A 17341-nucleotide genomic window follows, 5' to 3' on the forward strand; every position below is an offset into this window, starting at 1 on the left:
AGCCTGGGAAGATTTCACCTTTTTATTCGAAGCCCGAAGCCAGGGGCTCCCCAAGCTGTCTCCTATACACCAACAAGCCACACCCTGCCTGTCTGCTCCTGATAAAGGAACAGAGCAAAGAGGAGGCTAAAAGCGAGGGAACATTCCCAGTGCCACCCAGCGTAAGGGAACTTTGCCCCTCAGCCCCCCTTTCCCTCCCAAGCTAACTGCTTAATGATTCCCTGCAATAGGTCTTGATCCTATCATACTCCTTCAGACAAGCTTGCTCCCCTTTACTTCCCATATTAGAGTAAAATTGAAGGTTGGTTTCAAAGACACCCACCAATTAGCTGCCTTCTTTAACCTACTACCTTTATCTCCAGCTGCACCCCGATGTGTGTTTTCTGACAAACGGACTTGCTTACTGTCTCCCAACATGTGATAAACCCTTTCCTGCCTGGCTTGCTTTCATAATATCCATACCTCTATATTCATAATATCCATAATTGTATCCTTAACAATGCGTTATGTATTTTTGAACTTTATACAGATGGAACACATTGTACTTAATTCCCTGTGATTTTCCTTTTTTCACTCAACCTTAGTTCCTGAGTCTAGCAGACACCTGTGCAGGCCCACACTATATGCCCTCAGCCCCGCCCCCCACCCTTGCCCCACTGTGGCGGGAGGGGGTAGCTGAAACTTGTAGGTGAGCTGCCAGCAAGCCACCTCAAAGGCCACAGTGTCTCTTTGCTTATCTGAATCTGGCCTCTACAAAGGCTGGGAAGGCTGTTAAACCTGTATGCAGCCCAGGAGTTCAGGAACCTTAATACCCCAGGGGATAAGCTGGGCAGTGACAGGCATCAGCGGAAAACGCTCCAGCCTCACACCTCTGGAGGGACAGTTCTGAGCTGTATTCTACACGACACCTCCGAGAGTTCCTAGAGGGAATGAGCTCAGTAACCCACAGACACCAGTAGTTCAATAATGCACATTTTCACACTTTTTCTTCCTTTTCTTCTCACTTACCATTTCTGATTCCTGGGATCACCTTTTTTTTTTTTTTAAGATTCTATTTATTTATTCAACACAGAGAGAGACAGCAAGAGAGGGAACACAAGCAGTGGGAGTGGGAGAGGGAGAAGCAGGCTCCCTGCTGAACAGGGAGCCCAATGCGGGGCTCGATCCCAGGACCCTGGGATCATGACCTGGGTCGCTTATCGACTGAGCCACCCAGGCACACCCTGATTCCTGGGATCACCTCCTAAGTAAACTCTTGCACAGAAGGACTCAATTCATACTCTCCTTTTTGGTGGAGTACAGATTAAGATACCAAATTTCATCCAGCTGGATTCACAGAGCTCTGGTACATTCATTCTCCACTGTGTGGTAGACACTGTAGGAATATGCCAACATTTTGTCCATTTCCTCATTGATAAAAATGTGTTTGTGTCTGGGCTTTGGCTTCTACAAACAGTGCTGCTAGGAACATTTTTTTTTAATTAACATATAATGTATTATTTGCCCCAGGGGTACTGGTCTGTGAATCATCAGGCTTACACACTTCACAGCACTCACCATAGCACATACCCTTCCCAATGTCCATCACCCAGCCACTCCATCCCTACCCCCCTCCACCCCCCAGAAACCCTTAGTTTGTTTCCTGAGATTAAGAGTCTCTGATGGTTTGTCTCCCTCCTGATCTGATCTTGTTTCATTTTTTTGCTAGGAACATTCTTTCCCGGTTCACGTGTGCAAGAGTTTCTTTAAGACAGCCATGTGTGGCGTCTGTGGGGTCCATGAACTCCAGAAGCCCCTGAGACCCTTTCATGAGGTCCCCCGGTATTCCTATGTTCATAATAATACTAAGCTGTTATTTAGTTTTTCATTGTGTTGACATTTCATCTGCTCCTGTGGGCTTGAGAGATCCCAATAACAACAGATCGTTCTCATGAGATTGGTAGTGACATTAAGGATTAGTGATTTTTTTTGATGTTGTGTAATGAAGTGTGTCAACATTTGAAACACCTGCATAAGTCCGTGAACCAATAACTTGCAAATGGTTAATGCATATCTTGACAAAATCATGCAAAGGTAAAAGATCTATTCAATATGCAAGATACACCAGTGGGTTTAACTGTGGCAGAGCATGAGAAGTTCGCTGGTGTATTATACATTTGAAAGTTGCTAAGAAAGTACATCTTAAATGTTCCCACCACAACAAAGGTAATTTTGTGACAAGATGGAGAAGTATCAGCTAATTTTATGGTGGCAATCATTTCCCAGTGTAAGCGTATCAAGTTTACAAGTTGTACGCCTATCTGTCAATTACATCTCAATCAAGCCAAGAGGGGAAAAAGACAAGAAATGTTTGCTGGTATGATTTTAGATCCTATGCTGCAGTAACCTTTCAGAGACTACCACTTGCCAAGTTTGGCTATATTATCAAAGAATATCCACAGTTATCTGAGGAGGTGATTGAAATGCCTCTTTTCCAGGTACATCCACTTCAACCACACAGCCTATTGCCACAGACCAAATGCAAGAGCCAGTATGAGAATCCAGTGGACTTCTAACCAGCCAAACACTTAAGAGATGCAGAAATATGTTGAACAGTGCCACTCCTCTCACTAATTGTTTTGTTTCGGAACATAGCTGTTTCTCATATAACATGTTGTTTATGCTAACATGTGTATATGTTATGTTTATGTCATGTTTATGTTAACATATCTATGTTAACAGAAGTGTTTATGTTAACGTGTGTATTGTTATTGTCTTCTTAAAATTTTTTAATTTAAATTCAATTAATTAACATAGAATATATTATTAGTTTCAGAGGTAGAGGTCAAGTGACTCACCAGTTTTCTGTAACACCCACTGCTCATTACATCACGTGCCTCCTTAATACCCGACACTCCGTTACCCCATCCCCACCCCCCTATAATTGTCTTTAAGTGAAGTAATAATTATATCGAAAACTTCTTCCTTTAATTTCTACTATGGCAAATTGCAAAAAAATATAACCCATATAAGCTGAAGCTCTTTAAGGTCCTCAATAATTTTTAAGGTACACACAAATACACACACAACTACACACATCATGCTATCACTACACCTACCAAAACTGGCAATAATCCCTTGATATTATTTGATATGCAGTCTACGTTCACACATTGTCAATGATGTCAAACATGTCTTTTTACACGTGGTTTGTTCAAATCTGGATCTAAGCAAGATACACATATTACATTTTCTGGTTAAGTTTCTAAAGGGTCTTTATTCTATAATGATCCCCCTGTCTTCTTTTAATTTTAAGATTTTATTTATTTATTTGAGAGAGAGAGAGAGAGTGCATCAAAAAGGGAGAGGAAGAAGTAGGTTCGCCACTAAGCAGGGAACCTGATGCGGGACTCGATCCCAGGACTCTGGGATTATGACCTGACCTGAAGGCAGCGGCTTAAACGATTAAGCCACCCAGGTGCCCCCTTTGCTCTTCTTTTAAAATTTTTCTTTATACTCTTGATTGTTGGTAAAACAGAAATTTGCTGGGGCGCCTGGGTGTTTCAGTGTAGCCTCTGCCTTCGGCTCAGGTCATGGTCTCAGGGTCCTGGGATGGAGCCCCGCATTGGGCTCTCTTCTCGGCAGGGAGCCTGCTTCTCCCTCTCTCTCTGCCTGCCTCTCTGCCTCCTTGTGGTCTCTCTCTCTGTCAAATAAATGAATACATTTTTTTAAAAAAGATTTTTTAAAAACTTAGAAATTTGCCTTGTACAATGTCCTACGTTCTGGATTTGGCTGATTGCTTTCAAGTGGTATCATTTAATTTATTTCTCTATCCCTCATATTTCCTGTGAATTGGAAACCTAGAGGTTTGATTAGATTCAGTTCATTCCTAAGCTCTGTGACCTGGGTGAGAGGCTAACTTCCTGTGTCTCAGTTTCCTTACCAGTAAGAATAGTTAACTACCTCACTGGGATGGATTAAGGATTAAATTAGTTAAAACATGTAAAATATGCAGAATAGTGCTTGACACCCAATATATGGTAATTATTATCATTACTTGAGGAAAGCCTCCAACTTCAAAGCCAAAGCCAGGGACCAAAATAAACAACAAAGACAATCTAGGAAGTAAAAGAAAATGGCAGAGACAATTGATGTCCTCAGAAATATGAAATAAGAGAAGATCCTGAATCCACAACATAGAGCAAGAGGTTTACCTAAAGGAAAGCTAGGGAACCAGGAAAAACTCTTGGAAATTAAAACCTTATAGCAGAAACTAAAACATTCAAGAGAAGAGCAAGGGGATAAAGTTCAGGAAAATCTCTTAAAAAGTAGAATAAGCGGGGTGCCTGGGTGGCTCAGTGGGTTAAGCCTCTGCCTTCGGCTCAGGTCATGATCTCAGGGTCCTGGGATCGAGTCCCGCATCAGGCTCTCTGCTTGGCAGGGAGCCTGCTTCCTCCTCTCTCTCTCTGCCTGCCTCTCTGCCACTTGTAATTTCTCTCTGTCAAATAAATAAATAAAATCCTTAAAAAACATTTAAAAAAAAAGTAGAATAAGCAAAACCAAGAGATTGAAAATGAGAAAGAAAAGATTTTTAAAACAAGGAAATCTATCATAGAGAACATCTCCCCAGAGGCTACACATTTCCTGAGTGCCTAGCACAATGAACGAAAAACTTACCTTAGCATATCATTATGAAGGTTCGGAGCACCAAAGATGAAGGAAAAACATATATTCTAAAAAATTCCAGTAAATAAAAATTACAGAGGATGTGGTGGAAATCAGATTAATCAGACTTCTTCAGAGTCTAGCCACATGAGAAGCTAAAGAACAATGGATCGATGCCTTTAAAATTCTGAGTATGATTTCCAATCTGGAAATCTATATCCTGTCAAACTGCCAAGTGTGAGAGTAAAATAAAGCCATTTTTAGACAAGCAAAGTTTCAAAAATTTACCTCCCATGAACTCCTTCTGGGGAAGTTACTGGAGAATGTGCTCTTCTAACATGAGAGAATAAATCACAAATGGAAGATCAGGAGATTTGGCACCAGAGAGTAAGATGGGAATCCCCAGAATGTGGTTAGGGGAAATCCTAGGACAACAGTTGGACAGTGAGGCCAGGATGGAGAGAGGAGGACGGGCCCAAGGAAGGATGTCTCCAAGAAAAAAAAAAAAAGACCCTGAAAGATCACCAGATTCACGTGACCAGATCAAGAGGTGTTTTACAGTCCAGATGGAAAATTTGGGGGCAGAATTAACAGAAGGATTAACAATAGATGCATAATTCAGGAATGGAAAAAAAGGAATTTTGGACTCTAGGAGGGAAAAGTTGTTCAATAAAGTGAAAGTAATCTTACTCTGGTATACAGCTCACGTGTAAAAATATTCCATAGTCATACTAATGGAAACTCTGACTCAGCCAAGTAGGGAATTGTGCACACTGGCCAAGTCTGTTGATGGTCATGGAAAGATAGATACAGAGATAGATAGATGATAGATAGATAGATAGATAGATAGATAGATACCATAAACTCATAGAGGAAGAACAAGGAGGGGACTTTCACTCCCTCCAGACTCCAACCTCACTTTCCTGATGAAGAATCCAAACCAGTGTCTCCACACCTGTACCTTTCTGGAGTTAGACAACTTCTTGCCACCTCTAAGTGTAAACTAACTCTCTCTATGGACACACGCACTCTCTACCTCAATCCTTTCCCAAGCCAACACAGCATACCTTCATTCCTAAAAGTGTCTCCACTATTTTTCCAAATATTCTCCTTTGGCTTTTCCACTCCTTCATACCCTATATCCAGTCTGTTTTAGTTGGCTTTCTAAAGCCTTCCAAAGGTTCCTGCCCTGTTTCCAGCCATAACATAGTATAATCTAATCTGACCATTTTTAGTGTTAACAATAATCCAATCGACATTAATACAGAAGCTTAAAATAATATTTGTTAGACGTTCCTCAATTAAAAGAAAGTATAAATCTTGCTAAAGTGTAAGTATTCTTTGTAGAAATTTTGTAAAATACAGAATGGCACAAAGAAGATAAAAATCCCCTCTGCTAAAAAAAAAAAAAAAAATCCCCTCTGCTCTTAGGGTGCCTGGGTGGCTCAGTCAGTTAAGGCATTCGACTCTCAATTTTGGCTCAGGTCATGATCTCAGGGTTGTGAGATGGAGCCCTTCTTTGGGCTCCACCTTGGGTGTGGCCTGCTTAAGATTCTGTCTCTCAGGGCACCTGGGTGGCTCAGTGGATTAAGCCTCTGCCTTTGGCTCAAGCCATCATCTCAGAGTCCTGGGATCGAGCCCCGAATTGGGCTCTCTGCTCAGCAAGGAGCCTGCTTTCCCCTCTTTCTCTGCCTCCTTGTGATCTCTGTCTGTCAAATAAATAAATAAAATCTTAAAAAAAAAAAAAAGATTCTCTCTCTCCCTCTTCCTCTGTGCCTGCCCCTGCTCGTTCACTCTCCCTCTCTCTCTCAAAAAAAAAAAAAAAAAAGAAAATACCCTCTGCCCTCAAAATAATCTGGATTTATGTTTTCATACAGCCTCTTTTCTCTATGTATAGAATACTTTTTTTGAGACAAATACTGTGATTATGTTGTATGTTCCTCTTTGTAACTTTTTCATTTAATAAAAATGTTTTATTATGTCAATAAATATTCTTCTATGTCATTTTAATGGGTGCATAGAATCCCATGTCAGCTATCCTATTGATTATTTAATCAACCCCTGTTACAATTATTTTGGTTGTTTGCAGTTTTTTTTTTACGCTTAAGAATAGTGCTACCTCTGGGGCGCCTGGGTAGCTCAGTGAGTTAAGCCGCTGCCTTCAGCTCAGGTCATGGTCTCAGGGTCCTGGGATCGAGCCCCACATCTGGCAATCTGCTCGGTGGAAGTCTGCTTTCCACTCTTTCTCTGCCTACTTGTGATCTTTCTCTCTCTGTCAAATAAATAAATAAAATCTTAAAAAAAAAAAAAAAGAACAGTGCTATCATTGATACTTAGGATAACCTAGAAGTGGAATTGTGGAATAAAGGTTGCGCTTTTTCAATTTTTGTGGTTAAAAAAAAACCCCGTAATATAAAATTTCCCACCTTATTTAAGTATAAAGTACAGTGGTATTAAATAAATGCATATTCTTATGCAAAAGAGCTTTAGTACTTTTTCATCTTACAAAACAGAAACTCCATATCCATTGAACAACCTCCTGCTTAGCATCCATCAATTGTTTCAATTCTTGCCTGATTCTTAGAGGAACAGAAGTAGGGGATCTGGAGGACATGTCCTCTCCTGGATAGGCCATTGTCCTAGCCTGAAACCTGGCAGAAGTACTTGCCCTGATACTTACTAGCTATGTAACCATGGACAAGTCATTTAACTTCTCCATGCCTCTGTTCCCTTATCTGTAAGATGGGGATAATAACATGCTATTACACATGTACATTACTGGATACATTTATCAAAAGGAATAAATGAGTTAATAAATGTGAAGCTCTAAGAACTGTGCTTGCAATGTCATAGGCTCTGTAAAGAGGCAGCTATTGTTTTTATTTTTTAAAGATTTTATTTATTTATTTGACAGACAGATCACAAGCAGGCAGAAAGGGAGGCAGAGAAAAGGGAAGGGGGCTCGATCCCAGGACCTCGAGATCATGACCTGAGCCGAAGGCAGAGGCTTAACTCACTGAGCCACCTAGAGGTCCCTGTTATTATTATTATATCATTATTATTAAACTGAACAAGATTTCTGTTGTCAAAGCATTTACATTTACCATTTTCTTCAATCCTGTTCTAATGAAAAACGATAGCCAACCATTTTAATTTGATTCTTTAAAAATAATTGCAAAATTCTAATTGTAAAACAACTGTAACTGTAAAATGATGTATTATCTGTGAGCTTGAATGTCTCTCTATACTTATACTGGTTATTTACATTTGTCCTGACATCCTTCTTCAAAATCCCGGCAGGACTTCACCTGGTGCTCCTAACAAGCTCGTAGATCCAGAAGGCGCAAATCACCATCCCTACTTTTCGAATTAAGAAACTGAGGCCCAGAATGTTACAAATCTCATCCCAGGTTTCCCATCTCACTCTTCAAAGCCTAGCAGCTGCCCCAGAAAATACTCCCGAGAAATGCACTGCTAAAACTCGCCAGTCCCAAGGCCCAGATCGGGAAAGACAGACTTCCAGATATGTTTTCTGCGCACGCGCAGCCCCCGGGGGCGGGGCCTCAGAGAGCGCCTTTCCCTCCCGCCGCCCCGCCTCCCTGCCCCGCCCCCGGGTCTCCGCCCCTGCCCCGCCCAATCCCAGGCGCGGTGGGCTCGCGACTCCAGACCCGGAGGTAGGGGAAGGCCGGGTTGTCCCACGTGGGGCCTTGCCGGCGACACGGCGGAATCCCGGATTACCGAGACGGGGAGGGCCGGCGCCGACTCCCGACTGTCGTCCGCCGCCATCTTGCACCCGGAGGGGGCAGCGGCGGGCGGGGGAACGTCCCCTGGGGCCGGGCTTGGGCCCAGGGCGGGCTGTGGCGGAGGGCGGGCCCGGGCGGGGGGAGGCGGGGGCCCTGCGGCCGAGCGGGGCGTAACTGTCCGGCCACCGGGAGGTGGGAGGGCCTGGCCCTGAGGCCGGAGAGGGCGCGAGACCCGGGCCTCCCCGCTGCCCCGCTCCGGGGCTGGGACTGGCTCGCCCCGCGGGGCCGCGGTGTCCTCACGGTTAGAACAGCTAGGCCCTGTCGCTTGGTCCTCACGCGAATGGGTTGTTGTCCCATTTTGCAGACACGAAACTAAGGCTCAGAGTGGAGAGAGCATTCTAGTTTAGGATTTAAGTATCTTAGTATTTAATATCAGGAGAAAGTTTGCCGCACTGCCTTCCGTCTATTAGTTTTATTCATTTCTTTTTCTTTCCTTAGAAATTAAAAATACAGAAAAAAATATTTAAATTTAAGAAAAATAGGCATTAAAACAATTTGCCCAGGGACACCCAGCGAGATCATGGCGGTGGGTTCAGTCCTAGTCCACCGAATCCAGCGCCCTTTCCACGAGGCCACTCTGCCTCACGTGTCAAGGGAGGAAGCTGAACTCTGGGATTAGTGAAGGGAGTGACTGGAAATTCTTTTTCTTTGCTTGCTTGCTTGCTTTCTTTTGTTAATCAGTCAGTCTCTTCTGCACCATCCAGGTCAGAGCTAACAAGTGTTCAGAAGTAAAGTCATGGATCAACCTACACGGAAAGAAAAATCCAAAGTTAAAGAACCTGTCAGCAGAGTTGAGAAGGCCAAGCAGAAATCAGCCCAGCAGGAGCTGAAGCAAAGACAAAGAGCAGAGGTGAGATTAAGGAGGAGGCCTGTACATCTGTAGTCTGCTGGAGATGATGCTGGAATAGAGAAAGAGGAGAGGGGAGAGCTGGGGGTGGGGAGTGCTACCTGCCTCCCGGCATAACAGCTTTTCTCCCAGGAGATCAGTGAGGTTCAGGATGATGAAGTGACAGCCCAGAGTCACATGCCAGGTTAGTGTCAGAACCCTGACCAACTCCAGATGACTCCTGGTGCAGAGCTTTCGTGGAAGAAAGAAAGGAAAAAGAGAAGGGGCATGGAAAGGAGGATTCAGAGTGAGACAACCAAGTGTTGGACACCCCCTAGCGCAGATGTTCAGGTGTTGGCCTGGAGAGTAGCTGCTCATAACCAGAAGTAGAGGCCCAAGCTCTACACACACCAAACCTGTTTCTTTGTGCAGTCAACACTTGGGATCAACTTCAGAATGAAAGCTAAACTGCTCACGCTACCCGTGTGGCACCACATACAGACATGTATTTTCATGTTAGTATTTATTATCAGAAGAAAGCTTGCTGCAAATTTTTCCCTCTTTCTAGGCATTGTATTTGTTTCTTTTTTGAGAAATTTAAAAATACAGAAAAACAAAATATTAGAACAAACACCAGGGTACTCAGCACGTCAGATTGGTAGTGGTTACTATTTTGTCATAGTCACCTGGAGCCTTTTAGATAAATAAAAATTACATATGGATTTGAAGTCCTCTTTGTCCATTTCCTGTCTTACACCCTTTTTCCCTCTCTATGGACATCCACTATAATTTTTTATGCTTTTTTATGCTTTACACTCAGATATATTATTAGATATCCTTGAGTAACATATAATATTCTTTTTCAAATTTTACATTAATAAAATTCTGTTTTATTTTACATTTTGCTTACATTATGTTTTTTAGAACTATTCATGTTAATCTATTGTATTATATTATATATTATATATTATTATATTATATATTATACTATTATTCCTCATCACTGCGTATAGTAGTTTTATTTTTATTTATTTATTTTTAAAGATTTTATTTATTTGAGAGAGAGAGAGAGCACAAGCAGGGGAGGGGCAGAGGGAGAAGCAGACTCCCCCCCGCCGAGTAGGGAGCCCCACGTAGGCTTCCATCCCAGGACCCCAAGATCATGACTCAAGCTGAAGTCAGACATTTAACTTACTGAGCTCCCAGGTGCCCCAGTTTTATTTTTATTTTCTAGGTTTTCATTTAAATTCCAGTTAGTTAACATACAGTGTAATATTAGTTTCAGGTGTACAAGACAGTGACTCGGGTCGGCACTTGCATACAGCACCCAGTGCTCATCACCCATCACACCCATCCCTCCCACCCTCTGGTAACCATCAGTTTGTTCTCTGTATTCAAGAGTCTGTTTCTTGATTTAAGAAACAAAACAAATAAGAGGCGCCTGGGTGGCTCAGACCGGAAGTGTCTGCCTTCAGCTCAGGTCATGATCCCAGAATTCTGGGATCAAGCCCCACATCGGGCTCTCCGCTTGGTGGGAAGCCTGCTTCTCTCTCTCCCACTCCCCCTGCTTGTTTCCCTCTCTCGCTGTCTCTCTCTGTCAAATAAATAAAAATTTTCAGGGAAAAAAAAAAAGAAACAAAACAAATGAGCATAGAGGAAAAGAGAGAGAGATACAGTCGTCCATTTTATGAATCTACTTTAGCATATTTACCCCTTCCTCCAGTGATGAACATTTAAATTATTTACAGTTTCTTCGCTACTACAAACATTGCTGTAGTGAAAAACGTAGATGTCTCCTTTGGCACTGTGCTAGCATTTCTGTGGAGCGTACATGACTAGAAGTAGATTTACCGTGTGTATTTCACTTTTACTAAACATTGCCAAATTGCTGTCAAATGGATTGTACAAGTGTGCAGTCTCATCAGCGGTGCAAGAGGGTTCTTATTCCTCACTTCTCCACCTTGATAGTGGCCGACTTTAAGTTTATGTTGATCTGATCCACCTGTTAAAAACTGAGCCACTGTGCACCCGGCGCTGTTGCCCAGCCTGAGATACACGAGTGGACAAGGCAGAGAAGAATCCCCGCCGTCGTGGAGCTTGCGTTCAGTGCGAAAGGCAGACTGTCGGTATAATAGTGTATTCAATCGAATAGTGTATTCAAAGTTAATCCATAAACTGAAATCCACCTTTGGATTAAGACAGACCATCTGAGAACTGTGGACATGGATCCTAACAAATTATTCTCCCCTTTCCTTCACCTTCTCCTCGCCATCTGGATCCAGGCCCCCAAATAATTGTACTGCATTGCACTTTGGGGAGCAGTTGGAGGGTTGTTGTAAGAAACAGCCTGAAGGAACCGTCCTTTGCGCACACTGTAGGGATAAATGTGGAGGACATTCTCCGTGTCCTTATGGCATCCTTCTGATGACATTCCACAGGTTAGAGATCTTAGTCTGACTCCAAATTCCAGCTTGTCATGAGCCCCAGTTCTTCCCATGGGACCTTGGTCAGGTGCTTCACCTCTCTGCACCTCAGTGCCTCAGTTCCCCCTTGCAAAACAAGGGCAATGATATCTACCTCACAAGACTGTTAGGAGGAACAGAGATGCTGTGTGTAAAGCACTCAGCAAATGGCAGCAGTCCTCAGCAGGAACCATGGGCTTCCCAGCATTTGGCCTGCTTTGATTGCACGGACTCTGGGTGGAAGGACTAATCGTGTTGATGGTGACGTGCCAAAATGGAATACTGGAACCCAATATTGGAATATTGCCATGTAATACTGCCTGGCACAGGGCCCGCTTGCATGTGCTTGACCACAGGTGTCCTCACACCAAAACTGATTGTTGCTACTCCCATCCCGACCTTTGTAAGTTGTGCCTGGCATAAGGCAGGGCAATATAAAATAGGTGACTTTGTGACGTAGAAGATCCTATCCTCACTTGGAAGCACAGAACCCCTAGCCCCTCAGGGATGGAGGGGCAGACTGCGAGCGAAACACATCTGACCTTGGGCTGCTGCTGTTGGCTTTATCTGTGCTGCTGGAATGTAATCTCCTAAGATAGGAATGTGACAAGACCTTTGTGGGGAGGAAGACACATGGTTTCCATTCAGTTCTACGTAGATGCCGTAGATGCCGCAGTCCAGAAAGTTAGATCATCTTGAGGAGTAAATGGAACAGAGGGCACATGTGGCCTGCATTTGATGCAGCTGAACACCCTTTCCTTCCTGAAAGTCTTTCATTCCTTGGCTCAGACCTGCTGACCCATTTTAAGTCTCTTTTTTCTCTGCTTATTCTGTTTTCCCTTCCACCAGCCTGCCTTCTGGATCTAAAGGTCTTCAAGAAGCTACTTAATTTCCCTCTCAGTCCCCAGTTCAGTCACATGCAGATTAAAATGCTCAGTAAAGCATGAATGGATGGCGCAGAGGTTCTAATGCATATATATTAGAAATATATTCACATATATATGATGTTTACAGCTTAAGGAAGATGAACAAAACCAACACCCTGTGTACCACCCAACTAAAGAAATAGAATGTGACCAGTAACTTGGAAGCTCCTTGGGCCCCACTGTGGTCCTGTCCCCAACCCTTCCCACCAGCAGTGTCCTCGTTCCTTGATTTTATGCTGATTATACCCTTGCTGTTCTGCACTAATTTAGTATTTCTCTGTGTACTCCCAAGTAATATTTTGCAGCCTAACAATATACTGTCTAGTCAGGCATGTTTCTGAATTTTATATATGTTACTGTATTCCGTGACTGGCTGTCTTCACTCAGCTTCTTTTCTTTTTTAAACTACTCAGATCTATTTATTTATGTGTTTTCATTATGGTAAAATGTACATAACAGAAAAGCTAACCATTTTAACCATCAGTATTACGCTTTTTGAGAATCATTTGTGTTGTTTTTGGTACTGTTTCCATCACTGTGGAATTCACCTTTTCTTTAAAGATTATAGGATCTTACCACAGTAAGAAAAAAAATGGCGGCGGGGATTATAGGATCATTCAAACTTTCTATTTAGTCAGTTTTGATCATTTTACTCTTTCTAGCAATTCATTTCATTTTGGTTTTCAAACTTATTGACACAAAGTTCATAATATTTTTATTTAATCCTCATTATATCAGTAATTATGCTTCCTTTTTGATTATAATAATGTCCGCTTATGTGAACCTTTTTGTCTTGATGAATCATGTCAGAGATTTGCAGGATTTTCTTTTTAGTATTTTTGAAGAACCATCTCGCAGTGTTGGTTCTCGCATATTCAGTTGCCTTTTCTGCTCTTTATTTTGTGTTTTTTTTAAATTAATTAATTAATTTGACAGACAGAGATCACAAATAGGCAGAGAGGCAGGCAGAGAGAGAGAGAAGAGGAAGCAGGCTCCCCAAAGAGCCTGATGTGGGGCTCGATCCCAAGATCCCGGGATCATGACCCGAGCTGAAGGCAGAGGCTTAACCAACTGAGCCACTCAAGAGCCCCTATTTTGTGTTTTCTATTTGTCTCACTTCTCGGGTTCTTCCCCCCTCCCTTTTTTTTTAAGCATTTTATTTATTTATTTGACAGAGAGAGAGACAGCACAAGTAGGCAGAGAGGCAGGCAGAGAGAGAGGGGGAAGCAGGCTCCCCGCCAGAGCAGAGACCCGGATGCGGGACTCAATCCCAGGACTCTGAGATCATGACCTGAGCTGAAGGCAGAGGCTTTAACCCACTGAGCCACCCAGGCACCCCCTTTCCCCCCTTTCTTGTCTTTTCTTAAACGAATCAAGTTATATCACCTACACAGAAACACACTCCTTCGTTTTTCCCTTCTACAAATTGGAAAGTTTTCTGATGTTTCTGCTCATTAGTGGGCAGACTGATAACCACAAGGATACAGAAAGGTGAGGAATGACGTAGATACCCTACCTTTCACCTGAGAATGTCTCTTGCAGTTTTCATTCCATCCCTGCTGCCTACCCTGCGTCATATTCTTGCCGCCTCCTCTTAGGACTCTTGTAATGATGCCTGTAGGTGGCCTACAATCTCTTCTTCCACTTTATCCCTCACATGGTCTCCAGTTATCTCTCCCCAAGCAGAGATCCCATCAGGTTGTCCCCAGCACACTAATCTTGCTGGCTCTCCAGAGTCTGGCCAAAGTCCAGAGGTCATAGAATGGCATTTAAGGCTCCTAACACACTTGTCACTTTCTCCAGCTCCCCAAACTCCTTAATATCCTTCATATTGGCATCATTGAAGTTTCCAGAACGAATCCTGTACTTTTCCATTTTATTTGTCTCATCATACTACCCCCTGCCTGTCACCTCCCATGTCCCTTCCACAGTCTCTTTGTTTGTTCAAATCCTCCTGACCCTTTAAAAGCCAGATCAAGCCACCGCATCTCTCCTGATTCTCCAGATGGAATTAGCATCTGCCCTTCTCCCTCGCCTGCATCACTGCTGCATTACTGGTATTTCCAAACACCACAGCCTGTGGCGTCTGCGGACAGGTGGAGCAGCTGCCGCTCCCGCTAACGGATCTTTTTCTCTGCTTCAGATCTATGCCCTCAACAGAGTCATGACAGAACTGGAGCAGCAGCAGTTCGATGAGTTCTGTAAACAGATGCAGCCTCCTGGAGAGTGAGCCGCGCCCGCGCACAGAACCAGACAGGGCCCCCCTCCGAGGCTGGGTTTTTCCACGTGGTTCCCGTTTCCCTGAGATGGTCCGCTTGGAACCTTACAGAACTAGACAAGAAGATGTTTGCATTATTCCGGAACTGGGATAAATCTGAACTTCCCGTATGTCACTTCTGCTTCACTGGTTCCTTCAGTCTGAATTGACCCAGTGCTTGCTGAAGAGACTTGTTTTGTTCTTCTAAGACAACAGATTCTTTTTTTTTTTTTTTACTTTTTTCTATTGCTTGAGAAAAATCAGCATTTCTCGTGAAACTGTAGATCTTCTCCAAAAATATAAATAAAAAACTAATAAAATGTCTGTTTGCTCCTACTTTAGCTTGGGGTGCCTAGCCACAGAAAGTGGCGTCAGAAAGAATTTAATAGGTAAGACAAGTTGAGGTGAGCGGAGGGAACCCTTTCTCCTTCAGGAGGGAGTGGAAAGGAGGAGGTAAGAGAAAGAACGTGAGTGTTTCCAGTTCTCATTCTTTCTGGGGCCAAAGCTCGGCAAACCCAGCAGCTCCTAAGTTTTTAGCCACACAGGTATAAATATGTGAGCCTCGATTCCCCAGTGGGCCACAGCCAGGATTCCTCTCACCTTGTGGCGGACAGCTCACAGCAGGCGAGTACCAGCGGGGAGACGCGTGCAGGTGCTTTTCATTTTTCACTCCAGGAGTTACTTCATCACGCCTAGAAGAGGGTTTATGATGGGAATATCCAGACTGGTTCCTCAAGAACCATTCACCTCCCCATCCACCCACCTACCATCTTTAAGTATCAAAGTGTAAACTTTCTGCCTGAGACACTTGTGTCAGGAATGGTGGTTCCTACTTGAGTTTTCATGATGCAAAGAGTTATTTTAATTCTGAGCAAAAGCAGAGCTTGTTCCTTCAGGTTCAGATATTCCTGAGTAGGGAGAAGGGAGAAGGGTGTCAGAACGCAGAATATGTATGGAAATGAGGTAGACCTCTCAGGGCAAAGGAGCCAGACATCGCTACCTCCTTTACTCTCCACCCCAGAAGTGCCTGTATTTTCCCTGCTGGTGTTGGGAACACCTCAAGCCATCCCCCTCTCCTCTTTATCTCCCTGATACCCCAGAAGTCACTGAGAATTCTGTTCCCATTGCTATGGCTTGTTTTCGGAGGAAACTGGACCACTAATGGGGTATAAGGAACTTGCTACGAGTGAGAAGAATGTGTTCTTGGGAGCCTACATTATAACCAAGGGTAATCTCTACAAAGATTATCCCCATAAATTAATTTATGGGTCTATGGTGTCCTGCTGAATTTGGACTGAATGGGAATTACTCGTTTTGTTTTTTTGAGGAGTTGGGATTTGAAGTGAGCTATTGTAAACCTATAAAAATACTACAAAGAACACAGTTTTTGGATTCAAATGACGTGGGGTCAAGTAGCAATTCTACTCCATTAGATAAGTTATTAGCCTCTGAGCCTCACTCTTCCCATCTATGTCGTGGAACATTTTCTTCCTGTCAGGATCATTTGTTGGAATAATAAATGAGATAATGTATGTAATAGATCCTCAGTAAATGTTATTTCCCTTCCCAAACACCTTGTCTCATGGGAGATGTTCCAAATTTCAAATAACCAAGTAATACAGGAGCATCAGTTGGAAAGATTCTAACCCTTAGTTGAGAACTGCCTGTATAACACATTTCAGCCCTGGAGCTATTCCAACCTAGAGACATCCTCTAGGATTGCAGTTTTTTAAATTGCAGGTTGTGAAATCAGTTTAAGAAATTATGACCAGCTTTTCTTTATAATGAAACAACAGATTAAAAATTATTGTATGTGGTAAAGATAGTCCATGAAGCTTTTGTTTCAGACTCATGTATACTTATGAAAGTGTCTACCGCATTGGAGGTAAAAGTTCCTTATTTCTATGGGTTGTGGCAAAAAAAAAAAAAAAAGCTTGGGATGTGAGGGATGTCTGAACAAGGCAGCACTGGGTCATCTTTTTACTCACAATTTAAAGGCAAAGAAGTTTCATCTGCCTCAGGGAAGGACTACAGGGGCCTTTGTGTCCACAACTGGAATAGCATTGAATTTCAAAGTTCTTGCAAGCATCATCAGGGAAAACTAGGAGCACGTCTCTCTGCTTCCCCACCTGGAATTCCCTTGTGATCAGTTTCTCAGAGGTAAAAAAAACATTTTTTGCGACTCCTTGAGGTGTAAGGTTAGGTTGTGTATTTGAGATCTTTCTTGTTTCTTTTTTTTTTTTAAGATTTTATTTATTTTTTGACAGCGATCACAAGTAGGTAGAAAGGCAGGCAGAGAGAGAGGGGGAAGCAGGCTTCCCGCTAAGCAGAGAGTCTGATGCGGAGCTCGATCCCAGGACCCCAAGATCATGACCTGAGCCAAAGGCAGAGGCTTAACCCACTAAGCCACCCAGGTTCCCCTG

General features: G+C 43.1%; 1 protein-coding gene across 2 annotated transcripts; it reads left to right on the plus strand.

Annotated features, from left to right (window-relative positions):
- The first annotated feature begins 8260 nt into the window (after window positions 1–8260).
- LOC123948953 (small vasohibin binding protein) lies at window positions 8261–15228 on the plus strand. Of its 2 annotated transcripts, none has more exons than XM_046016186.1 (3): window positions 8261–8318; window positions 9152–9297; window positions 14805–15228. In XM_046016186.1, exons 2-3 carry the CDS (start codon window positions 9184–9186, stop codon window positions 14889–14891), a joined length of 201 nt encoding a protein of 66 aa, XP_045872142.1. In that variant the 5' UTR covers window positions 8261–8318; window positions 9152–9183; the 3' UTR covers window positions 14892–15228. The 2 variants fall into 2 exon arrangements, with proteins under 2 accessions (XP_045872142.1, XP_045872134.1); XM_046016178.1 differs by lacking the exon at window positions 8261–8318 and adding an exon at window positions 8403–8688.
- The last annotated feature ends 2113 nt before the right edge of the window (window positions 15229–17341 follow it).

The sequence above is a fragment of the Meles meles genome, chromosome 1, assembly GCF_922984935.1.
Source record: "Meles meles chromosome 1, mMelMel3.1 paternal haplotype, whole genome shotgun sequence".
Lineage (NCBI taxonomy): Eukaryota > Metazoa > Chordata > Mammalia > Carnivora > Mustelidae > Meles > Meles meles.

What these genes read in the sequence shown, in the direction of transcription:
- LOC123948953 (XM_046016186.1), top strand. Translation starts at nt 9,184, where the DNA reads ATGGATCAACCTACACGGAAAGAAAAATCCAAAGTTAAAGAACCTGTC. An exon ending in AGCAAAGACAAAGAGCAGAG is followed by an intron (nt 9,298 to 14,804) that starts GTGAGATTAAGG and finishes TCTCTGCTTCAG; the next exon opens with ATCTATGCCCTCAACAGAGT.